Source organism: Amblyomma maculatum, chromosome 1 (genome assembly GCF_055883805.1).
Source record: "Amblyomma maculatum isolate TAMU_Amacu chromosome 1, ASM5588380v1, whole genome shotgun sequence".
In the NCBI taxonomy this organism is placed as follows: domain Eukaryota; kingdom Metazoa; phylum Arthropoda; class Arachnida; order Ixodida; family Ixodidae; genus Amblyomma; species Amblyomma maculatum.
Window position 1 is genome coordinate 335,657,986 of NC_139344.1, and position 25,519 is coordinate 335,683,504.

Sequence of the window (25,519 nt, forward strand, 5' to 3'; positions counted from 1 at the left end):
ATGCGAACTGTCTTTCAGCCAGACCTGCAGATAATTCTGAGCGTCGAAATAGTGGACATACACGTGCCTCCGAAACTTCTCGCGAATCGTCTTCAGGATCTTGTCAAGTAAGCAGTACTGCGCGTGCCAAGCTACATCTCTTCTGAATGACGGGCACGCCTAAAAAAAAAAAAAAAAAGTTGAAAAAAAAAAAAGCGAAGTAGAACCTAATGCTCTGTACTCCTTTTTCTTTCTCTGTTTCTGACAGGGAAGTGGACATACTTGTTTTCGAGACTCACTTCTACCACAGTCGAGGGTACTGCCAAAAAGAAGCACCCTCCAGCTACGAAGCGCAAAGAAAAACCTTCACAGTTTCAATGGTCAGTGACGTCATCACTTTGATAACGCCGTTGAAATAAGACTAAGCTGGAGAACTCAGGACAACTTAAAACACTCTTCATGACTGGTACATCATAACACAAAAGCAAAATGTAAAAACAGGGCCGAGTTTGTAAAGAGACAAAATTAATGCGTATGACATCAAAACACACAGCTTTCAATGTTCAGAACTTATATTACGTGTAGCTATAAAAGGCAGACTTTTTTAAGTTTATCTCGGTGACCGCGGGAGCGACAAGCGGGCAAAGAATAAATATTGTTCGCCTTGTAATTCACGCCCTCGTCTAAACTCTAGGCCCTGTTTGCGTTATGTTCCTGCAGAGGACGGCTTTGTCGTGGGTGGAAGCCCTCAACCAGAATCAAAGCGTTTGCCTCTCTGTCAACCTGGCCGTGTTGCAGTTCACCTCCCCCAACGATCGACTTTCGTGCGAGCGGAGGAGTGACGTGAGCTACAGCGAGGTAACGTCCCATCCTAATTTTATTGCTGTTTACGGCCCTAATTCCGCATAGTTGACACCATTAAAACAAAGTTGTGGTGCATGGCGGCTGTTGTACAAAAATAAAACTTGCACCAATTAAAATAATCATTTGAAGTTTAGTTATCACCCTTTCCATTTTTTAATTTCAAATCTGCGTTCACGAGGAAATTCTAATCTTGGCAAAAACCAGCTGATCCGACTGTGCATACTAACTGTTGCCTTAATTTTCGTTTTCAGTTAGTTGCTAATACACCCACATAACACCAAAGGGTTCTGTTATTTTCAGACTTGCGACAGCAGAGATTGGAAGATCATGCTGTCCAACTTGTCGGACTCGATGGTACGTCGAAAGGAAACCATTTGGCAGCTTTACGAGGAGCCCAGACTTCTGAAGGATAAGGTATGCAATGTATATAAGTTCTGTGTAAGCCCGCGATTCCATTATCAAGACATGCTGAATTATTCGCGTTTTTTGAAAGGTCTCAATGATCCCATGTATTAGACGAAGCCGTTGCTAGTTGTTACCTTCATTATTCAGAATGAAATTTTCAACAGCACAGACGAGAAGCTCCAATAAGATTTTGAGACTTTATGTGTATTTTTCCCGGAATCTCTAAAACGATGAGTATCTTGCTGATAGGATCGAGTGAAATAATCAGACGCAAGAGCACTTTTTTTTTTTACAAATGTTGATATAAATGCTCACTGAACAAGAATCGAGTGGAATAATCAGGCGCAAGAGCACTTTTTTGATCGATGCAGATATAAATGTTCACTGAACTAGAATCGAGTGAAATAATCAGGCGCAAGAGCACTTTTTTGACCAATGCAGATATAAATGTTCACTGAACTAGAATCGAGTGAAATATTCAGGCGCAGGAACACTTTTTGTTTTGACAAATGCATATATAAATGCTCACTGAACTAGAATCGAGTGAAATAATCAGGCGCAAGAGCACTTTTTTGACCAATGCAGATATAAAGGCTCACTGAACCAGGGGACAAGAAAGCGAATTAGATCGGCATGCCCAAATTTTACAGTATCGGGATGCAGTTTCTTTGTATTGCCACGCACACATTGCGCCCGTATCCCAGTACGTACTTAGACTCCTGCAGGAGTGGATGGGCCTTTACATTCAAGGAGGACTTTTACGATTGTTGCTGTCCTTTTCGCGCTCCCGCGTTTCTGCTAGCGTCGACCAGAAGGCTGCGGTGAATTATATTAATCTTTTCTTTCTGAGTCAGTCTGTTCGTAACCCATAAATCAGAATGATGGAATTGAAAACAACTGCATTCAGAAATCTGCTGAAACATATTCGACGCTCAGCTGCATACATAAACGTGAACTACTGGCTTTGGACTGTTGTATGCAATAGTTCTTCAGGCGCGCTCATTTTGATCGGCTTCCCGTCTGACGCCAACAGGTTTCCAAGGTGATAGCTCGTCAGCGAGGGGCATGTATGGCTGTGTTCAACATAGACTACGATGACTACAGACCGGCCTGCGGAAATGCTAGTTTTCCTCGGCTTGCAGCGATCGAAGAAGGTGAGCTTTTGATCCTTTATCCATGCATCTACCTACAGTGTCTCAGGCGTACCAAAATGTTTGATGTGAGCAGACGCTAGATTTATCCCGCTGGCAGCGGGAATCAAAATGTCGCTCTACAAAGTCTCCGCGCTAATATCCGTGTGTGAGATTAGCAAGCAATACATACACCTGAGTGAGTGTCATGATTTGGGGCCGGGCCTCAAATTTGAAATGCACCGTGACGAAGATAGTGACGGAAGATGTAGTGAAAGGTGGTAGAGAGAATGATGTGGCGTATTGAAGCTTCATAATAATTTCGACGAGCTCGGGTTCATTACCGTAGTCTCACCTCAGACAGCATTACGCCTTCACCAAAATGCTGTCGCCGCGGTCGGGACTTGATCCCGCGACCAGACGCTCAGCAGCAGAACGACATGGCCACTGAGCCACCAGGATAGTCAAGAAGATAGGTATTGATATTTTTTTGTTTTTCATTCCGGCCATTTTTCAGCCTACAACCAGGCGGACGGGAACGCCAGCGATGTGCGAGTCTTGCGGAACAGCCTGCATGACGGTTAGTTAAGTTTGTTATGCTAATGGAATGGGCTTCTTCTCTTTTTTTTTTTTATGGAAAATCGTTTGTGTTAATTCGAATGGGTTATTGTTAATGGTAATTATTTAATTTATTTTTGTACTATCAATACAGACAACGCCATACAAGACATATTCCGCATGACAGGTTAAGTATACGCGCAATATCAATGAATGGCTGCAGTTATTCGGTTGTCTTAATGCCAATATTACGCTTTTTATTCAGGATTTTTGAACTACAGAAGGCGACGACCATTTGGTAATGTATTTTCATATTCCTTGTCTTTGTTTTAACATTGCAGTGTATAGGTGCATTATTTAAAACATGCGCAAAAAAAAAATAAAAAAAAAATAACGCAGGAAAAATGAACACCCACAGAGGAACACACACAAAACACACAAAAGCAGGCTAATGAAACTTTATTTCACATCGGCGATAATTTGTACAGAAAAAACAGAACAACCGAAAGAAGAGAATCGATCAACAAATCATTTCGACACTTTTTTCTACTTGTCGCATAATGAAACTGAAGGCTGGCTTGTACGTTTTCTTTATGTATGTTCTTCTGTGAGTGTTGCGTTTATTTTTCTCATTTATCTACGCCTACACCATTCGCTCGATGAGCAACTATGCTACTAAGCATTGCCAACATTTACTATATGGCACGGCTGCTTATTAGCCATTTTTGACGCATCATGTGAGGCATTTATTGGCGTATACACCTGGATATTGTTCAGTTAAACTTAGACCACTATGCCTCGCTTTTTATTGTTATTGATGTAAATTTCTTTTCGCCAAACTTTGAGGCATCGTCTCCAGACTCATTTTTTTTTCAGGCCAGTCAGGGTTCAGCTTTCCAGTTGCTTCGGGGAGTAAAATAAGAAATTCGGAGACTCAGTGTTGCATCATTACCTTTCACTTTATTATTATTAGGTAAAAGAAGAGTAGGGCATATTTTTCCTCGATCACAATGCCTGCTTTGCCAAAAGGACGCCAACCCAAATGAAGTCGTGTCTTTCTAAACTCGATCGACTTTTTCAAAAAGTGTGAACGACCCAAGCTACCGTTACCGAGCAGCCTTGAGCGTTGGATCTTGTAGGACACACTGCTATTGCTTGGAAAATATTACGGCTGTAGTCTCTTCGAATTTTTTATTGACTCCATGAACGTGCGTTGCCTTAGCGTGTCTGTACTTCTGATCGGCTTCATCATCTGTCCTCTGGCGCCCCGAAGAAGCGGTAAAGCGTCTGGGGCAGCCGCACTGAAGCCCGCGGTCTTCTAGTTATCCTTTATTCTACTCCACTTATCATTCATGCTTGCTCTTCTTTTTTGGGGCCTTTTTGTTGTTTTACATGGAGGGTCGCAGGCATGCATATGACGTGGAGCTAGACCCGCAAACCGCGCATTGCCTCTTACAAAGTAAAAGTACCGTGTCAGGCATCTTTCAAATCCGACTTAGCTAAAAGTACTACGTCACTGATCGACTACAGTTAGGCTGTCTATTTTCTACGCAGGCGTCAAGCAAATCCTCGGGCATGACAAGCCTGAAGATCATAACGGCAACAAAACGAACGTCACGCACCGGCCGTTCATCTGCTTCTTGAGCTCCTCCTGGTCGCAGCTTCATGCGCTGCCGCGCCGGCACTGCACTCATTACGTCTTTGACCCCGAAGGCGCGGATGCCCCTAAAACACCATCAGGTGAACTGGCTCGCCCGATTTCAATTATTATCGCTTTCATTTATTGGCCTTAACTCATGAAATATTACTGTCGGGCAATTTTGGCATTCCTTCGGACGTAACTGCTTTGGAACCACCTGCTCAGAAACCTTGAGTATTTTTGCCCTGTCACGACTAAATACCGGAGACTCGGGTTGACATCTTGTTTTGCTCAGGCGACTTCCTGGCATTCAGTCAGCCGGTTGTGTGGCGGGGGCGAGAAGCTCGAACTAACGCTATGCTAACAGGGGGGTGTAACAGGCGTATAAGGTAGCGGATCGTAATAAACAGCGAGGCTCCTTTTACTACAGTCTGAAGCACTCCCTATTGTCTCTACAAGAGCAATATGCTATAGCACCAATCATAGTGCAGCCATGGCTGTAGCTGGCCAAGGCAACCCATTTATTAATGAGCTTAGTTTTTAGTTTGGCTGTGGTGTTTAACGTCCCAAAGAGACTGAGGCTATCGAAGACGCCGTAGAGGGATCCGGTAATTTCGATCACCTGGGGTTCTTTAACGTGCACGGATATCGAACAGCACACGGGCGCCTAGTTTTTCGCCTCCATCGAAAAGCGGCCACCGAGGCCGGGATTCGGTCCCGCATTCTTGGTCATAGTAGTCGAGTGTCCTAACTAATGTGCCACCTCGGCGAGTTTTATGAATGAGCTGGCCACATTAATTTTTCCTTGCAGCGCTGAACGTGTCAGACATCAAGCAATACGTTGGCCCCAGAAGGAAGTTCCTCATGCGCGTTCATCCTTCCTTCGACGCGAGCGAAGAAACCTTCATAGGAATTGCGAAGCGCCTCACAGCCCTTGGCCTCGATGGCGTGGCGATCGTTGAGCAGAAGCTTCTCTCGACGGAGTTTTCTAGTCTTGGGGTATTCGTAAAGGTGAGTGGAAAGTCATCGCTTTGACGCTTGCCAGAAAAAATGAACCCCCCCTTCCAATTTTATTTTCTCTTTTCAGCTCATGGAGAGAAAACTGCCGACAAACAGTTCAATAGTCCTGGGTGTGGAAATCCAGGATTACGACGACGATCAGGCGGTCATCGTGCAGCGATTGGGGCCGCTCTTCGAGTAAGGCTTAACGCTTGTCGACTGAATTGTTCTGGTGGCCGTAGGGAAAACCTACGACTTTTTCGTAACTAAGTCTTTTCGTAACTAAGAATGAGCCTGGAGACAACGTATTAACTTCAGTGGTCGTAGAAAATGAATAGTGGTGAGAGTCATTGTGCTGTGGGCGCATCAATACTGATTGATGACTAATAATTTGCATAGAATTCTAGCTGATTTTTTTAAAGATATGAAGCGTTACGTACGGGGAAAGCTCCGTAGAGCAAGAAAATCTGTTCCTGTTAGTAAGAGTGAAGACGATTTTGCTCACTTTCTAATATGTGCTCGAGACTTCGAAAGAATAATAAGCCAGCCTAGCAGCAAATTAAACAGTAGCTTGGTGCAACGTTGTATGCGCCAGCGCTAAAAGCGTCTGATTGAGCAGAATTTCTCAGATAACTTTTATTTTCCACCTCTATCATACCAGTGTTGGAAGCCTGCTGCGAATTCTTATGCAGTGCCCACTGTGCGATTTTTCGTTCCCGATAGCAAACTTTCGAATGCTAGTCTCAGCTTGGATAACGTTCCCTTGCTTTTCCAGGCTTTCCGAAATAATCATCCTAGAGACTCACTTCACGCGATCCTGGGCATTCTGTAAAACTGCCTACCCTTCAGTCTACTCGGACATGGGTGACGGCTGCAGTCAGACTGTCCCTATGGTAAGAGGGGTTAAACGGGTACATCTCAAACTCTGCCTAATATGCTGATATGCAGTCTCATATAAGAGTTTCTCAGCATTATTGCTTCTTTGATCTCTCACCGATGCAAATGAGTATTCTGACGCCATATACAAGGCTGATTCAGAAAAGGGCCTTTATATCGCATTTTAGGAAACGTAGCGCAAAGAAGACAAGGACAAAAAAGAAGAAAACACACACGAGCGCTTTATATCGCAATTCGCTCGGAATGGCTCAACTGTCGCAACTTAAAACGCATTGAGTCCATTGTGATAACAATGCGAAAAGTACGATTAAGGCTCTGCCTAAATTCCGGCGACAAAACGCACGAATAGACGAACTGAGAGAGGAGATTGTAAGTGAAGAGAGAACGAGCAACGAATACCCCCCTTCCCCCGGCCATACACACAAGCACCAAAAATTTCCCGATCACGTCGCTACGTTTTAAGAAACGGGGCTTTGGATGTATAAGCCATGCCTGGGCAGCTTTCCTGAATTTAACCATACTCGTAGGTATGTCTGCCCCTCCAGTACACGCTTCATGCTTTGGGGACCTTGTGTCCGCAAATGCCAGGCCTGACGGAACGAAACCACCCTGTTTTTACAATGCCCGTCAAAGGTCGCTTCTCTGCATACAGAGTCATATTGCGGTGTAGCGTACTTTACAAATTGCGTCGTAACGGCGCTGCGAGGCATTTTACTACCACGGCGTTTCCAAAACTCTCTTACAGCTATTGCCAATGTAATCCACGATTTACCTAAAAACATCTAGAGGTCGTATTGAGTGCGCCGAAGGCTTCATAGAATGTTCTACAAACAAGTCTCGCTCCCGAATTGTATTAGTCGGACAAACGACCTTTTTCACTTCTTGCCCATAACGTAGTATAAGCTTAAAAATTTTAGGCCATAGCTCTTTCGTAAAATGTGCTTTTCCAGTTTTAGGTTATGCTCTGGTACTAACAGCCTCGCCACGAAATGGTTAGAGCAAAACGCTGTTTCAGTGAGCGGCAGTTTCGGCATTTTTAGACCACGACAGTTCGTCGTGACACAAATTCAGTACGTCACAGTTCGTCGTATTTACAGAGTTTCAGAGAGTTTTGAACTCGGTTCTCGGAAATGGTTAGCTTGTTTTGACTCTTAAAGAAACAGTACCTCAATAAGTGACTGTTAGTCGTAACGAAGACATTTACACCTGGTAACGTCAGCTCTCAATGTTCTATATCCTGTTTCAGCGTTCTGTATCAAACTCGTGATGAAAAGAACAATATGCGTGGTTCTGGTCGCAGGAAGAACTATACTGATGCTGACTAAGCTTCACACAGCATCGGTTGATACCGCAGAAATGAATAATCTACTTAACCCGCACTGCCTGAATCATGGATGCCACTATTAGTGTAAGGACGTAAGAGATCACGCACTGACTATACGGTAATTCTAAACACCAATCGCAAACTTATATGCAACATTTCCGTCCAAACACTACATTACAATGGGGTCGCTAGATGCTGGACCCATGGTGCATATAAACTGAGCTTGAATGTCGTTTTCGCATTTAGCTCAGTAGCAGGAATTGTAAGTCTTGTGCTTGCTAGGCGGCAGAGTTTCACTTCTAATTCGGCACAACAGACTGGCGATTTTTATTGTTTATAGACGGCGAGCTTTCATCGGGCAGCATCGGATGACGTCACAGTAATAGCCACGTTTAGAACAAGAACAGCTCTTCTTAGGCTTCTCTTCGCATCCAGCAAAAACCAGCTATGGTAACTGTCGCATTGATCACTTTTTAGTTTTCGCAACATTATTATGGTGCTATTGATCGTTATTATAGCATCTCTCCATTTCTATCACACTGAATAACTACGCGAAAATCTTTGAGTATGCCTCGAAGGTGTAAAGAAACACAATAAAGAAAGCATTAGCTTTGTTCTGAACGCTCTTCGAACTCCTGTTACAAAAGCCTGAAGATGTCTGCTAACTTGTTTCTCCTGTGTCGTATCCCCAGAAAACAGCGCTTCGTTGGGTCCAGGCAGCGACCGAGCGAGGGGTTGCCTGCATTTCTGTCACCATGGCGACGCTAGGCTTCCGAGTGCCGGGACCGAGGCCCGTTGGAACAACTTGCCTAACATCAACTGAAAAGCGTCCGGTGGGAGTCATTTCCAGAGGCTGAGAAAATTTACGCATTTTTAGTGACATGTTTTCAGGACACGCTTTCTTTTTTTTTCCCACACGCTGGCGCGCAGTTCGTACGCCTAAAATGGCAAGCACATTTATTGCGCGTAAATTCTAAAAATGAGAACCTATGATACTTCACACTATTTATTTCTCAGATTTCAGTAAAATTCACTATTTTACAGCGTATTCCTCCCTTCTCGTGGCAGGTGGTATAATTTTGCACCTATCTAGGCTACAAAAGCTTATGTCAGTCAGATTTTGTGCATGAACTTTCTACTCCATTTTCTTGTTTGTTTCTTTTTCTCTGCATTATTGGTCACCACCTTGAAATCGTAATCACTATTTTCGCGACAAATATAATTTCAGTATTGGTATATTGTATAGAAGCTAGGCTAATTCACATTACTTAGTAAGGCAACGTAACTTAAACAAAACGTAACAGTACCTCCCCGCTCATTCCTACAATTTTCTACGAATGTGCCAGACATATAAAGTCCTTTCCTAGTTTCTCTGCACATTTTTCGGCCAATAACGTTATTAAGGATCAACAGCTCTTGCTTTGCAGCTAAGGATCGTGCTATAAATATTACATTTCTTGAGCGTACACTAGTGCATACTTGATGCAAAACAACAGCATGGGATGATGTTCTGAAACTTACTCTAAAATATCAATGCTCGCAAATATCAATGCGCGTGAATAATTTGGAGCGCGAAATTTGTTTCACGGGTTATTGATTTCGTAGCAGACACTATTATGTGGCAAATCTTGGGGCATTCACTCTTAAAATGGTCCTCTCAATTGCAGTCGCTTAACAACGAAAAATTAAAACTTACAGCTTCACGAAACTTAACTCCGCCTTAATACACGCCACGTGCATTAGTGCTTGAAAAAAATAAGTTGAAGTTCTGAGAACTTTTCGTTAGCCGTCTTGGTTTGTACTAAAAGCAACGAGCGCGTTCTGCGCTACAGCTTGATATGCAGCATCTTTGCGTGCCAGGCACCACTGATGAAATTTGTTTTACAGGCTTGCGGTAAAAGTGGCTCGGAGACGCAAGACGACCGCTACGGCGCAGCGTACCGTTACGTCGACGAGGAGTGGCTGTCTTATGAAACCGAGCACCTACTCTCCGCGAAGGTAGTTCCGAGCTTATCGATTCAACAACGACCGTGTCAGTCAACAAACCTCTACGCACGACTGTCACGACTGTATTTGATTACTTTGACCCTTTGGCAGGCGTTAGTAATCGCAAATTTAATGCTTTTATTATTTAGTAACCTGTTTGTGCCAGCCTGTCCTTTTTGACGTTAGGTACAAAAGAAAGAAATATCCACGCATTCTGAAAAAGTAGTGCGGCTGCAAGCTTACATTAAAAGCCGAGTAATCGCTTTCAGCGCGTCTTTCGCAAGCCTCTATTTGGTCAAACCGATGCGCACATGTGAAAGGGATCAACACCAGAAAGTGCGGTGAAAGGTAAAGTTTTTAATATGTAAGTCGAACAGTGCCACATACTGAAGTGTACTTACGCTTAGTGCTACAGAGCCAGCAACGTCATTGGAATCGCCAGCTCGAAAAGAGTTTTAAGCGGTGCAGAGTAGAGCACAAAAAGTAATTGTGCCCGATTGACGTATCGGTGCGCTTCCCGTGCTACCTAGACCATTACAAGACAGAAGAATGGCGCTCAGAAAAGCAACCCCCCCCCCCCCCCTCTCCCATGCACCCACTCACCCAAAATAGAAAAGGAAAAGCAGCATGGTGTACCCCAATAACAACAACAACAACAACAACAAAAGAAAAAGGCCGACTATCAAAGAGCAGTAGACGGCAACATTTTCAATACTGTAATTTCATATGGCCAATCGCTTAAACAATCAACTTGTCAGTTTCACACGTTTTCAATGATGCAAAATGGCTTTGCAAGAAACGTTTTAAGGCTTATCGTGTGGAATGTTTTGTCAACCCCTTTCTTGTTTTTTCAGATGCGGACGGCGAGAAGATCACACCCGTCGTTCTGCGTCGCTGTGTTCAATGCCGACTACGACGTTCCGGAAGTTAACTGTTCCAAGAAGCGGGCATCTCCGCCGTTCAGTCGCTTGGAGGCTATCGCCAACGGAGCAGGTGCGCGACTCGAGGGCTTCCACCAGGGCCAACAGCTAGACGACTGCGCTTATGTGACTGTAACGTACAATAACTAATAGCCGTCACTGTTCAATTTGTCGCACTGTCGAAAATTGTGGGCCGCCTTCTTTAATTTGGATGTGCATCTGTGGAAGTTTTTTGGAGGCCAGAAACGTTGTTCACTTTAGAAGATGCGTCACGCTAAGCGAAAGTCAGATAATTATCAAAACATTGACTATCACCGACTACTAGAGAAGCTATACTTATCAGTAATCATATTTTGCTGTAGCGTTTACCGCTTTGTAGGCCGTTCAAATCTTTCTATTAAATGAAAGGAAAGACTGTTGTGTTAAGGTGCTTTTATGCAGGTTACAAGAAGCCGAAAGAGGACGAAAAGAGAGGTGAGTGCTTTGAAGGAGGATGCTGGTGGAGAGATAAATTGACATGTTCGATTGTTACAGCGCCTGATGAGAAGTTCATCGATGTCGACGATGGCAGTAAGTAGGCATGCAGCAGATCTAGAATTTAACACTCGGTGCTATAGGTTTGACCTTTACTTTTGTAAAAGAGCCGCGGTAATAGATGTGCTAGCACATTTTGACGTCTGGGAAAAAGTTTTTATGTTAAAGACTACTGCTAACTCGGCCAAAGACAGTGCGAAATGTAGAGCGTAAACTTTAGAATGGAGTGCAGGAAGAGAAATGGTTCGGCAGTATTTTATCTCTAAACTGTACTCAGACAGCTTTTTCTCACGACTGGTTCACAGCCACGCGAAACTGCTTAACCTCGGCCAGTGTACCTAACGCTACAAAAATATCTGCGCCTGCTAAACTTACTACTGAGAGAATTTATACATATGTTACATTTGGAGGTACTTCCTGCTCTCTAACCTCAACTAGCGAGCCAAGGACATGATTCCCGGTGCTCCTAGTTTGACGCAACACCGTACCGCTCTGATTTATCAGCGTGCAGTAACATCAAGCACAATGTCGCTGCAAAGCATCATGGCAACGTATCTCGCTGAGTGGTCTGAATGCAGTGATATCACGTGCAACTGCACAGTGGCATGCACTATACCAAAAATAAATATAAAACCCAACTTTATAGCCACTACCATTGAGATCTGCAGATAAAACTTAAGTTACAAGTTGTTACCTGAACTTTCTCCTTATTAACGATTCAACAAGTGCATTTTACTTTTTTATTATTGTTCTTACTTCCGTGGTCCAGTTATGATCGTTATTATTCTTTTTGGTACATTTAAATACGTTCACACTTTTTGCTGGCCTGCATGATGTGCCTGAAAGAAACGCACCATCGAATCCGCAAGAGCACGCATGTTCATGTAGTCTTCCTTTGTCGTGCGGACTAATCATGTAGCTGCGTCCGCATTTTGTAGGGGAGCCTCCCACGCTCGTCTGCGTAGTGTCGGATGACAGACTCGAGGTTCCGTTCCTGCCGGAAGAAGGCTGCGACTTCTTGGTCTACCAGAGCATCGTCTACAAGAACAACGACACATTCGTGCCTCGGTCCAATAAGAGTGAGTGCGAAACAGTTTTTCGCTGTGCCAGCGATAACAATGCACCTTTAGTTCTTAGTATTAGTAGATACTCGCTGTGAGCTGTGATACTCACTGCGAGCGCCAGTCAGCCTCTGCATTTTATGGATTCGCAACCGCTGCTTTCGGAATAATGCAAAAAAAAAAAAAAACAAAAAGAAAAACACGTCTTAACCTTCCTGTCTGTTCCTCCTTGCAAACTCAGGCTTACGTTGTTCTTTTTAAACTCCCGCAGTGCGATTGAGTTCATGATATCGTGGCCATTTATCGCAAAAGCCAGGAGTGTAGCTATGAATTTATGTACTGAGCATGCAGAAGACACACATTGATCTGTCTCTGCAGTGACTTCGTTGGTAGTAGCAGCCGTCCCTCATATCTCTTTTCCTGATTACTTCTAGCATTCTGTGCATACAACGGGAAACAACAGCTACGGAAACAAATGAATGCATTGAGGAATTCTTAAAATATGAAAAAGTAATGTAAATCATGGGGATACACGATTAGAAAGAAGAAGAAAAAAAACCATAGGAAAAAGCAGTCATATCTACTGGACACAAAATTCAGGGGTCGTGGGTTCGGATCCCAGCGACAGTATGTTTTTTTTCTTCTACTTTCGAATTGTTTATCCGTGTGAATACATTATTATTTCACACTGCCGAACACACGCGCCCGCACGCACGCACGCATACACACCTTCCCTACGCTTTCCTTTTTGTCAGTAGCTGTTGGCTCCCTTTGTGTGAATCTCATAACGAGTTCTTTCTGCCCCCTGCGTTTGTTTGCCAATTAGCATCCTCTTCAGTAATTTCTGACGTCCTGTTCTGATTTTGGATGTAGCCCACAGGTTCTTCTCAGTGAGTCTTTTTTTGCACTTTTGTTTTTCTCAGCTCGTTCCTCAGTCACGCTTCGTCGTTGGCGTCCCTGCTGCGGTTGGCAGATGTTAAGGTGTAGAGAGGTAAATTATCCTGATCGCTTTCAGGGAAAAGAGATGGAGAAGTGGGAGAGGAAGTGCAAGAGAAGAGAGTGGAATGTCCGGGTGGTCGACAAGCTTGGGAAGTTTATAATGAGAGGGGAGGAATGCGCGGCCAGAAGGGGATCGCCACGGGAAGAAGTAGGACGGTGGTTACCGCGGGAGGAGGAGGAGGAGGTGGTGGTGGTAGAGGTTGTGGCGAGAGCGGAGGAAGGCGAAGGACAGGCTAACCAGCGTATCCATGCAGTAGCACAGGTGAACTCGCAGTGCTGTATACGATGTTTCAAAATTGTTCACTTCACAGCGTCGTTGCAACCCTGAGTCACTTCGAATGTATGACTTTGTAAAAAAATAATGTAAATCATGGGGATACACAATTAGAAAGTAGAATAAAAAAAAAACATAGGAAAAAGCAGTCATATCTACTGGACACGAAATTCAGGGGTCGTGGGTTCGGATCCCAGCGGCAGCATGTTTTTTTTTTTCTTCTACTTATGTTCAAGTATTCGCGTTAGATACTCGTAATCGTCTTGTGTTCGTCTTTTTTTTTTTTCTATTGTAAAGCGCACAAAATCAGCAGACGACTTCTCCTTGTAAATAACCTTCGCACTTGTTCGTTTGTCAAGAAAAAAAAAATACTCCTTCCTGTGAGGTGCGTTTCATCTGTCTTTATGGGATAGATGCGGTAACTGCGGTACTGCACCTAACACTGCAGCAAATTTCTTCAAGCGCTTCGCATCTACGAGCACCCGGGACGAGGACGTCAAGTACCTGGTCGCCCTGGATGCCGGCGAGTTCAAACGTCACTACGCCAGCGACGTGCAGAGCGAGGAGTGGTTTGCACGCTTCGTCGGCCGTCTGGTCCTCTTTCTAGAGGAGAACAGCCTGGACGGTATGGCTGTAGTCGAGTTGCCACTCTCCCTCGAGGAGGTGGACCACGTGACGTCCTCCCTGGCAAAAATTAGGCGCTACACGGCACACTTTGGCTACGCCTACCTGCTGGGCGTGACGCTTCGCGAATCCGGGAACATCACCATCACCGCCACGCTGCCCCGCCTTACCGCACTCGCCAGGTTGGTGATTGAGAACCTACAAATGGGTGAAGTTCACGTAGAGCGGCATTTAAGACAACAAAAAAATTCTGCGTGTTAAAGGCTTTCCTTCTTACACGTTTCTGTATTCAATTTTGTTCTCAGCAAATATCTTTGTTTTGTTGCTCTTTCTGAGTATGTTTTGATGTTTTCCCAACTAAAAAAGAGGCGTTTTTTTTTAGAAAACTTCTTTTAAGCCCTCTCCTTCCTACGCGCAATAAATGTGATGTACGGAACCGAACAACATTTGTCGCGTCACAAAAAGAAAGCAATGACTCATGGACCTGACAAAATAAATTTAACGAACGTTACGCTTGTGAAGTTTTTTGCCTGTTTCCTTCGAGAAGATCCTGCAGAAACAGTCTTTTCATTATTGCTACCGCAGCTCTGGGCATTCATTTTTGTGCGAATTTTTGTGCGCCGTTTCATCCACAATATATTGTATGTAAAATATTTCGAAACTCTGGAATCTCCAGCAGTTCTTCGACGATAAAATCTACTGCGTTTCTTTGCCAGATTTGGTATGATAACATGCTGAGGCTGCAACCATGAACCGATGTTTTAGAGACTCTTCTAAATAGAAGAAATTTCGTTCAGTTCTTCAGTATAGGCAGCATGCGATTAAAGTATCTAGGGGGCATGCTGAGTAGCTTGTGCTGTTGCGTTGTTGGGTTTGATCGAATATTTAGGGGAATACCTCAAGGTGGAGTAGATTTGTAATAAGGGAGTATTTACTCATTGACATCCATCGTTGGATCAGGACGAATTTTTCTTTAACTCTAGTTTCTGAGAAAGCTGTATAGGTTTCCTTTGTAGCCGTATGGTTGGGTTTGAAGTGTTCAAACTAGAGCAGGTTGTGACAACAGGTAAATTATACGTTATGAGATGAACAACAAACAGCCGTCTGCGCGAATGTGATGTCACGGCAGTTTCTCGACTATCAATTTTATCGACCAATAGGTTCCTAGACGTGCTTGAGTATACCGCTTATCGCTTGAAATGACAGTATACCAGTCCCTGCTTGCAAGAATAAAAGGCCGCAACATTTTACAACTGCTCACTATACGTACTGACCGTAGGCTGGTCGAAATGTTTCTTGCGGTGAAGAGCAATACACAGGTGCTCGCCTTTACGAAGTCTTTGCCACCTCAATTGACAGCTGCTCCTCCGATATGCGGAATGTAGATCTATTGGCACCTGCCGAATTTTGATGGGATGAGAGAGAAAAATATTTAGTATGAGCAGGCGTGAAATATTCAGCCCTAGGTTGGCAGTTTTCTCAGTCCAGGAAGCCGTGGACCCGAGCCATCTCCTGAGTCCGGCTGACCAGACTACGCTGATCCTCCAGGCTGGGGCTTGACAGCAGAGTCTCCCACTGCTCTTTGGTTATGGCCATGGTGTTTATAGTACCAGTTGGTCCCTCGCATCCCCACACCATATGTTGTAGGGTGATTGGTACGTTGCAAAATGCGCATTCATATCTGTAGGTGGTGGGCGAGATTCTGTGTAGTAAGGTGCCGTGGTGATATTAATACACAGGTTTGTGCTAATGCTATGTCTGGACATTTCGTCTATTCTGTCAACCGTAGGCCGGTATACATGATAGTTCTCGCCGCGAGATGAAGGGTAATACCCGTGCTGTAGCCTGCACAGAATCCACTGCCGCGGCAGTTTGCAAACATCGCTCCTGCCGCCTCGCAGGATGGTTGATGTGCTGATACTGGAGAGTCATCTGGTGACCACCTCTATGCGCGGAGATGATGGCAGCTGCGCGGTCCGCTTCCCCAGCTCGGCGAATGCCACCACCCTGAGCGGCGTGCGCGGCCTGTCTCTGGACGAGGCTGCGCGCTTCTTGAGGCGTCTCGAGCACGCGTTGGCCATTTCCTCTCCCTCTTCGGCAGATGGCGACGAGGAACACGAAGACATCGAGGTGCAGCTCTGCTTCTCGGTCAGCCTGGCTGCCTTCAGGTTCCGCGTGGACGGTACCGTGAGCGGCACAGGGCTGGCTTGCAAGAGCGTCGAAATGGTGCCATTCCAGGAGGTGCGCTGATGGGTTGAACGAATATATTTAAACAATTTCAGACACATGAGGCCCTCGTGCAGGCGCGAGGCAGTGATTCCTAGCATTATGCCAACCCGGCTAAACGCCAATACCCTTTCACTGATTTCGCTAACGACGAAAGCAAGCAGCAATACGACTCCGAAAACTTATCACTGTAGCCCTAAAATGCCTTCTTTTCTCTCTCTTACCCACACACGCATGCACACAAAACAAACAAAAATTGAAAACAAAATTCACATGCGAATCTAACCCCCTCCTCCCTCTTGTTTTTAAGGTAGAGCGCTGCCCAAGGTCGCCAAGCACGTTTTATCACTCTGTCGTAGAGCCGGAGTCACTTTAGGCGTGACCTCCGGCTTCACGTGTTGTTGTGTTTCGAAATTACATTACAGATGGCGGCACAGTACGCCGAAAACCGACTGAAAGCGACACCGATAACTATATCAACGTGTTAAGTGTGCCTGGTACCGGGTGTGCTCGGCAGATTTCTCTCGCACCATGGGCGCGCGTTGCTTGCGAGGGTGTCAATTGAGAAATGTAAGGAAGGTCGGATGGAGTTTGTAGTGGGCTGAATACAGCTTGAAGTTTAGGCGAACTGTAATCGTATTTGTCGAAAAAGTTTACGAATTTTGTTAGCCAGTATAAAGTACCTCCTTCGCCTGTCTAGTTGTGACATTACCGCCAAAAACAGGGGAAGGGTGCGAGGGAGGGCTCAGTTAAGATTTTTCGATAAGCCCCCCCCACCCCCCCCCTCCTTAACTTTGGGAATCACGATCGTAAAAAAAGAAGGGGTTCTTAGAATCAAGTAAAACTGTATTTATCGTGCCTTTACTTGTTTTCTATCTCATCTTCTTTTTTTTTTTTTTTTTTTCAGACTTGCATGCCCTCCAAGAACGTTAGCTGGTCTGCGGTGAAGATCTCGGAGGCAGAGCGTTCGTCGTACCGAGTGGCGCCCGGCACTGTGTTAACGTTCGACACGGTCAACGACATTGAACACAAGCTGGTTGGTTTAGTTTAGTTTGGTATACGGGGTTTCGTGTTCCAAAGCGGTTCAGGCTATGAAAGGCGCCGTAGTGATGGATTCCGAAAACTTCAATTTTTGGGAGCTCCGAAAAATTCAACCACAGAGCCACTGCGGCGGGTACAACCTAACTGGTTCCCACAGCAGTCATGAAAGTCGGGCTCAGGTTTAAAAGGGCAGCTAACGTTCAAAGCACATAGATAACTAGGATTCTTTATCGTGAGTTATGAAGTAACGCTGCGGGTTATATACGTGGCGTAAGGCTAGTCAAGGCTGTTGAATAATCGTAGTCCACGCAGAATGTAGCAGCAAGACTTATTAACTTTGAAATAAAATTGGGTTTCAAAATTTCACCTGGTCATGACATGCTAAATGCTGTAAATCTGGCCTGGCTGCTTACAATAAGTCAGGAAACAAGTTATGCTGTTTGTTCACACTGCTGTGCTTTATAAATAATGTACGGCATAGAACCCTTCGGTCCTTTCTTGGTAACCTTCGGCGCTGCTTTCGGCATTCCTAATGCAGACTTCTTTAAAAAAAGAAAGAAAAAAAAACAGCAGTGTCTTCTCGTATTAAATTTTTGACACAAGCGTCCTCCAATTTATCCCATCATTTCAGGTAAACTTCTGTCCAATAGAACTCCAGCTTGATGTCCTCTGCCACATGTTCGCGCGTCGCGTTCTCTACCGTCTACACCCCACCTGACCTATGAGCCCTCGTTGCGTTCCCTCCTACACGGTTCTCACGTGTGGTCGCTTGCGAAAAAAAATACCGTAATACGAGGTACAAATTGCCCAATGATAATTATGACCCACGTCGAGCGATGAGAAACACATGAAGAAGCATTTAAGGTGATGGGCTTATCAAATGCGTTATCAAAGTTCACATACTGAACTACGGCTAAAAAAGTTATGATATTTGCATATCCTAAAGACAATGCATTTGTTTCAAATGTCATCAACTGTAGATATGTTCACGTATTCATACTTGTTCCAAGCTGTAGAAGCGGCAGTGGTAAGAAAAGACGCGTTGTTCTCTTGAACAGGTGGGCACCGTGCGCGGGCTGAGTTGCGGAGCAGTGTACGCTGTCAATTTCGACGAACCGGAGTCCGTATGTACAGTTTCGGCCGGAATCAAGACTTTTCCCCGGTTCCAAGCAGTCATCAACAGCATAGGTACGCATCCCTGTTTTTAGTGTCTAGCACTACTAGCCGCAATCACGGATTTCACTGATGTCTGTCCGAAGCCGCTCACTCTTTCTCTTCGTGAACTTGAAGTGGAGAAAGAGAAGGTGGCGACACGCGCGTCGCGCGGCTCAGCATTGAGGAGGCGGAGCGGCCGCACAACTGTTGTAGAAGCCGCTCTCTCTCTCTCTCTGTCCATCCGCCTCTCCGTGAACTTGAAGAGGATGAAGGGAAAGTGGCAACGCCCGCATCACGCGACTTAACACTGAGGGTGCGGAGCGACCGCATGATGCTCCCAGTTAGAGAGTAATACACTGAGGGAGGGGCGTGTCTGTTCGCGGGCGTCTGTTTTCTTCACACGCTATCGTCTCAGGTTTTTCTGCTGAACGGGAGCACTGTAAACGAAAACACACTTTTAAGGTTGCATTTCCGTGTTTATAACTCATCCTCTAAAAAGGGTGCGTTGAGCTACTGATACACTTTTTTATTGGGGGCAGGGCTGCTTGCTGCACCCATCAAAAGGGCGCATCAGTATCTCAATGCAATATTTCTGGAGAGGGTAATATACACTGAGTGGGTTCGACTTTGTTGTCGCGTTGAAATTCAGTATTATATCTTGACGGCTGACTGACGTCTGCGTTGACATGCTGTGTCACGCGTCGATAAGGAAAGCCTTCACGCACATCCCTATTCCGCGCTTGCAACCTTAGGCTACGATGGTGTTTTTGCAAAGATACATAGCTCTCGTTTCATGCCATTTCTTCTATTTTTAGTGCAGAGTGACAAACTTTCCTATCAATCCTCAGATTCATGAAACGAAGTGCAAATGCGTTGAAATATACATTCAGCGCGTGCTATATGCGGTCAGGAACACGGAGACAAGACGAAGCATTAAACGCTCTATATCCTGGCTAGGGTTAGAACTGATACTTGGGAACTCTGAAGCCGTTCATTGCAAGGTCGAATTACATGAATTTAGAAAAAAAGAAAAAGAGTGTCGCGGTTGCTGTAGTGTGTCATATCTTCACTATTTAACATTCATTACTTCACCTTGCAGCAAACACTTTTCCAAGACGGCCTCAAAACAATGTTCAGTGGCTAGCTTAGAAGCACATTTCACCCCTTATTCCAGAAAATAGTGTGAATAGTAATGCCAGAAATTACACATAAACTGCTGATGCTAAAGAACGAGCGACAACAGTTGTACTGTGCCAGAAATGATTTAGTATTTTTTTTTGTAGCGATCCTATTTAGAAAGAACTGCTTTTATGACCGAACTTCTGACGCTGAAACACGCCATTATTTTTTCAGCCGTCGCATCGGCAGCAGGGGAAGGCGATGCGGGTAAGTTTACTCAGAGTCGAAATTTTATCCATTCGAGACGTGCTGTAGAACTGAATGTTTCTGCAGACAGTGCTGTCCTAGTGATTCAGCTTCATTTTTGGTTTCAGATCTACATGAAGGAGAAACAGGTTCGTGAAAAACCTCTTGTCCGCACCGCGATAGTCTAACGATCTTGTCTCAAACGCTTTTGCATAAGGCTGGTATTAATTAGCAGAGTCATCCGCGCGACAGGCCTGTGGTGGACAAAGTAACAACAAAAGGAAATATTGTTGTATTATTGTAATAGGGGTTGTGAAATCTTACCTGTATTCACTACTGTTCGTGCTACAGTGCCTGGGCCCTTAAAAGGACACCTCAGGGATTTTTTTTTCTTCATCCGCGTTATCGTTTTGTCCTGCAGTGGCCATTAATAGCTACCCACCCCCCTCCCATTTTATTTACTAACAAATATGGCTTCTGACCTAATGAATACAAATTTGCTCTTGAAGCCACTATTTGCTTTTTTTTTTTTTCTAAATAGAGATATGGACATGAAGTTTTGCTTGCAATCATTAAACATATAAAAGAAAACTTCGCATGGCATATGAGGATTCTTTCAACACTTGTATTTTCGGAACATATGATATCATGCTATTGTTAAAAAGCATGCCGCGCGTATGCTGCGCGATATCAGTGCACGCTAAAGAACCCTAAGTGTTAAAAATTTTTGGAGCCCTCCACTACGGTGTCTCTTATAGCCTAAGTCGCATTGAGACGTCAAACCCCATAAACCAGATATTAGGCAATTGATGTGCCGCAAATCTTCTGTCAAATGAATAATAACTAAATAGTTCAACTCGCCAATCTGAAAAATAATGAATTCACTCGTCACAACCGAAATGATGAAACGGGAAATGTGCTTACACAGGTGCATGTGCTCACACATGCACTCTCCCTTCTTTATTACCTCGGTTGCAGTAAACATCATTTCATCCATACTGTAAACTGAACTCTGGCATTAAAATGTTTGCACCATATTTGCGTATGTGAATTAAGTAATATACGTTAATGCCCCCGTCGTGTTCAATATTCGGTTTCCATTGTTCAATAATATTAGTGCGTTTAATTTTAACACCTATTGTACGCTCGGTTATAATTGAAACCACCGTTTGTAATCCTTCTGTTTTCCTAAGCTGCGAAGCAGTTACACGATAGCCGTATCTCTGTGACTGCCAATTCGTAAGGGGCCAGGACCCATATGAAGCCCGTTGTCATGTGATTTCTTTATCCTGTATCCTCCTGTCAAAACTGAAATAAAAATTGAACCAAAATTAATGTCAATTGAATATACCATATTAGAGCACATATCAATAAAAATGTAAAAGACAGTAAGTGATACGTGCGTTCATTTCATTGGTACTCTAATGATTCCTTCTGACGCACCTTTTAAGTATGAAATGTTTTTAGCTCCTTTTCTCACCATGTTCATCCGAAAATCGTTTAGGAATAGCAAAAAATATGACGTCGAACTTGAAGCCACGCTATTTCGAAAATTCTGTACGAATGGCATCCAACAGAAAGAAGAAGAAGAAAAAAAACTTAGTCTTAAGATGGACAATTAATCCAGCTTCGATGTAAAAAAAAAAAACAAGAAAAAAAGCTTGTTTTACAAATGCCATTAGCTCATTGGGCCCGTCGCAGCAGGCTAAGCTTCTAGCGCTGCGCTTTCAATACCGTCGTCTTCCTATCTTTCATTGCTTCCTGCTTGGTTGAGAGAAGTTGCTTTTGATTGGTTGGTTTGTGGGGTTTAACTTTCCAAAGCGACTCAGGCTATGAGAGACGCCGTAGTGGAAGGCTCCGGAAATTTCGACCACCTAGGGCTCTTTAACCCCAGAAGTTGCTTTTGAGAAAAGGAAATGCATGCGCAGTATGCAATTTTTCCACCTTTCTGCGGACATCTAAACAAAGCCTTGAGGAGAAACGCGTGACAAATAAGTGTAGACTACACCAGCACGCAGTACTCGGCCGAGACGAAGGTCCCTACGTTTGTATTCACACTAGAAGCAGGCTACGAAAACGAGCGGGTTTTTCAGACTTGAGGGCAGATAATTATAAATAAGACGGCCCGGGACGCGCTGCGCCTTTTTTGAAACGTACTCATGTTTAAATCTACGTTTGGCAACGAGATCGACTCTCAGTCTTTTGTCCTCTTTTGCTCCGTGTGCAAAGCGCTTTTAAGGGCAGTGCCATGGTCACTTCGCGCGAACAGTTTTGTTACAGCTTTATTTCTCAACCGCGTTCACGGCGAATAGCTAATGTTATAGTTAATGTGGTATGATCTCAGTTGGTCCTCCAGCTTCGCCCGCCGTACTCGTAAATGCAAGAGGAGCCAGCGGAACGACGACGATGACGACCGGAAGCGAAACAACACACAAACCATCGTCAAAGCCTGTCACGGCGGAAGGTAAACGGCTTAACTAAACTTGTGGTCGCAGAACATTCCGACATACACGTGGACTAAACAATTACGTGTCTTATAAAAATTTACTTCATTGCACTACGTCCGATAAAATCCAGTTGGCTTTAGAACCGCCACGAGTAAGGCGTCGCCTGCACAAGGCTTAACTTTGTTTTATTTTATGCGCGTGCTCTTGACCGGTTTTTTACCTGATTTATTGCAGCCATATGAATACTTCTCGCTTTAAAAGTTATTTGTAACAATAATTCGTGCTTAATAAATATCCCGTACTTACTTTTACAATTCGCTTGTTTAGTACTTTGTGCCTGATATACGTTCTTGGTTTCCAGTTAATGTGAATTTCGCTTTACAAGGTCGACTGTGGGCGGCGTCAGGAATGAAGAGCTGTGTTTTGGCTGTAGGCTTTCATAGTTATCTCTGTAAGGCAGATTAGAAGTAAACCACCACTAACAAAAGTGTAAGAGAATCTCTTTGGGCCACGTAGCGATTCTTTTGAAGCCTTAGTGTTTTATAATTGGAATCATCAATTTGTCGTTTAACATCGTATGGTTTGGCTTAAAGAAACTTTGAAGGGCACTTAAAATCACCTTAAAAATATTACCCGATAGCTTTAGACGGAGACATTAATTATCGCCGGTAAGTAGCGACAATAATTAGCTATACATTACTGCAGTGAAATGGCCTAGACAGAAAAAGTAGAAAGGTGGGCTTTAAAATCAATATGCAGAAGACTAAGGTAATGTTCTACAGCCTCGGGAAGGAACAGCAGTTTACGATAGGTAGCGAAGCACTGGAATTAGTAGGCCAATATGTCTACTTAGGACAGGTAGTAACCGCAGATCCGGATCATGAAAGGGAAATAACAAGAAGAATAAGATTGGGATGAAGCGCATTTGGCAAGCACTCGCAGATTATGACTAGTAGCTTACCAGCATCTCTCAAGAGGAAAGTATACAGCATTTGCATCATATCTGTAGTCACCTATAGGGCTGAAACGCAGAAACTAATGACGAGGCTTCTAATTAAGTTGAGGACAACGCAGAGGGCTATGGAACGAAAAATGGTAAGGGTAACGTTAAGAGATAGGGAGCGTGCAGAGTGGGTCAGAGAGATAACTCAAGTCACTGACATTCTAGTGGAAATCAGGAAGAAGGAATGGACATGGGCAGGACATGTAGTGCGAAGAGAGGATACCCGATGGTCGCTTAGGGTAACAAACTGGATTCCAAGAGAAGGAAAATGTAGCAGGGGCGGCAGAAAGGTAGGTGGGCGGATGAGGTTAAGAAGTTGCAGGGGTCAAGTGGATGCAGCTAGCACAGGACCGGGTTAATTGGAAGAATATGGGAGAGGCCTTCGCCCTGCAGTGGGTATAGTCAGGCTGATTATGAGGATAATGATGATATGATGGCTACACACTGTGTGAGGCGAAATGCTCGTACAAGGCATTCGTTCTTTCTCACTGACCAAGCCGAGTAAACGCTATCACTATGTCACACCGCTCTTGATCAATGAGACTTATACTTGTGACGGACAACGCTGACTCGACTCCCACTACGAGGCATCTGATGCCATGGCGTTAATGCACTTCGCCACGAATGAGACCAGGACTTGATCGCAAAAACCGTTTCTCAGTAAATTACACATTGATGAAAAGCTCATGAAAGACAGTGATTAAAGTGAGGCCGTACATTCGGTCCCAGCTCCAGAGAAGAGACTCATCTGCACGGTGTCTAACGGGACGAACGCGGTCCTGTCCGACGTGAAGAAAGCTTGCAGTCACCTGGTGTTCTCGTCTCTCGTCTACGACAAGAACTCGTCTGTCCTCGTTCCCAAAGATGGCAAGTTCTTTCGCTGTCGACTCAGATTCGATTACAGCGAACCAGATATGTATTCAAAAATATCGTGTAACACGCAAAATGGCCAACAAAGCTAAGTTCACGAGTTCATGGCCCATGTAAATTACAAGGACCAATACGAGCTGTAAAGTAATTTCAAACTCGGTTCTTCTTTATGAGCAGAAACTATATTTTTTGCAAAACGGCTGCCGAAACAGTTTGAGTCAAAATTATCGCATGCAGTCATAAGAAAACATATCAGTATATACCTGTCGTTCAGTGAGTCAGAAACCCAACTTCCTTCTGACATGCTGCAACGGTCATACTTTTCCTCTTGGCTGCATGCTACAAATTTCACTCAAATTGTTTTGGCAGCAGCGAGGCTATTGCTGATACTTACTACTACTGATACTTATATGTTCAAAAAGTATAGATACTCTAATTCCACTGTTCTAAGAAATTTAATGGAAGAAAGGGCGTAAAATTCAATTTCCCTGCTGTTTCCTTGTTACATTAAATTTCCTAAAACTGTGGCAACAAAAATCTTGACCCACCGTGCTTAGGGATTTCTATGCTTGAATAAAACTTCAAGGCTAAAGGAGCATATACGTCTTTTTAGCTTTGCAAGTAAATATACATGCTACTATTATGTAAGACTCTTGGGATCAGGCCTTTAAACATTCAAACAGAAGGAATTCTATTTTGTCTAGTGCTATTATATAAAAGTAAAAAAGATTCAGAACTCTTAGAAACGGTGTAGAATGTTCACGTAGAGGTTGATTTAAGATGCAGATTTTCTGGTCATGGAACTTCGAACTCCTGCAATGTACAGAATTTTGATGCCAGCCATTGTTATGGAGTGGCAACTCTGCAGACGTAAAGATTTCGTAATTTCAGTTCACCAATTTTCGGCAATTATTTGCGTAAATGTGTAGCCTTGTTTTATATGTAAAGGATCGATACTACGCCTATTGCATGATATTGCATGATACTGCATGATACAAATTGCATGATACAAATTTCTTCATAAATTTAATTTTATCATAATATTACCATGTCATTCTAGCGTCACGTCCATGAAACACACGCTAGATCTGCCTGACCTTTCCCAACGTCGCAAGTGCTCTCGCGTCTGTCTTTTTCCCAAAATATATTACTTCAATCCTTTCCCAAAAGAAAGTCTTTTCTATGCCTCCAGTCCATAAACACAAATCTGAAGTGCCAT

General features: G+C 44.0%; 1 protein-coding gene across 1 annotated transcript in view; it reads left to right on the top strand.

Annotated features, from left to right (window-relative positions):
- Window positions 1-25,519, top strand: part of LOC146207492 (uncharacterized) — a 61,351-nt gene continuing 35,832 nt past the window's right edge. Inside the window, exons 1-24 of the mRNA XM_084576874.1 lie at window positions 1-107; window positions 248-359; window positions 700-837; window positions 1,144-1,257; window positions 2,282-2,402; window positions 2,896-2,958; window positions 3,091-3,123; window positions 3,202-3,234; window positions 4,491-4,676; window positions 5,387-5,586; window positions 5,663-5,772; window positions 6,350-6,467; window positions 8,488-8,628; window positions 9,683-9,793; window positions 10,636-10,774; window positions 11,143-11,175; window positions 11,236-11,271; window positions 12,174-12,314; window positions 14,018-14,375; window positions 16,095-16,434; window positions 17,327-17,455; window positions 18,519-18,648; window positions 19,969-20,001; window positions 24,160-24,297. Coding sequence (XP_084433000.1) covers window positions 1-107; window positions 248-359; window positions 700-837; window positions 1,144-1,257; window positions 2,282-2,402; window positions 2,896-2,958; window positions 3,091-3,123; window positions 3,202-3,234; window positions 4,491-4,676; window positions 5,387-5,586; window positions 5,663-5,772; window positions 6,350-6,467; window positions 8,488-8,628; window positions 9,683-9,793; window positions 10,636-10,774; window positions 11,143-11,175; window positions 11,236-11,271; window positions 12,174-12,314; window positions 14,018-14,375; window positions 16,095-16,434; window positions 17,327-17,455; window positions 18,519-18,648; window positions 19,969-20,001; window positions 24,160-24,297 — 3,064 coding nt within the window. The remainder of the gene's footprint in view (window positions 108-247; window positions 360-699; window positions 838-1,143; window positions 1,258-2,281; window positions 2,403-2,895; window positions 2,959-3,090; window positions 3,124-3,201; window positions 3,235-4,490; window positions 4,677-5,386; window positions 5,587-5,662; window positions 5,773-6,349; window positions 6,468-8,487; window positions 8,629-9,682; window positions 9,794-10,635; window positions 10,775-11,142; window positions 11,176-11,235; window positions 11,272-12,173; window positions 12,315-14,017; window positions 14,376-16,094; window positions 16,435-17,326; window positions 17,456-18,518; window positions 18,649-19,968; window positions 20,002-24,159; window positions 24,298-25,519) is intronic.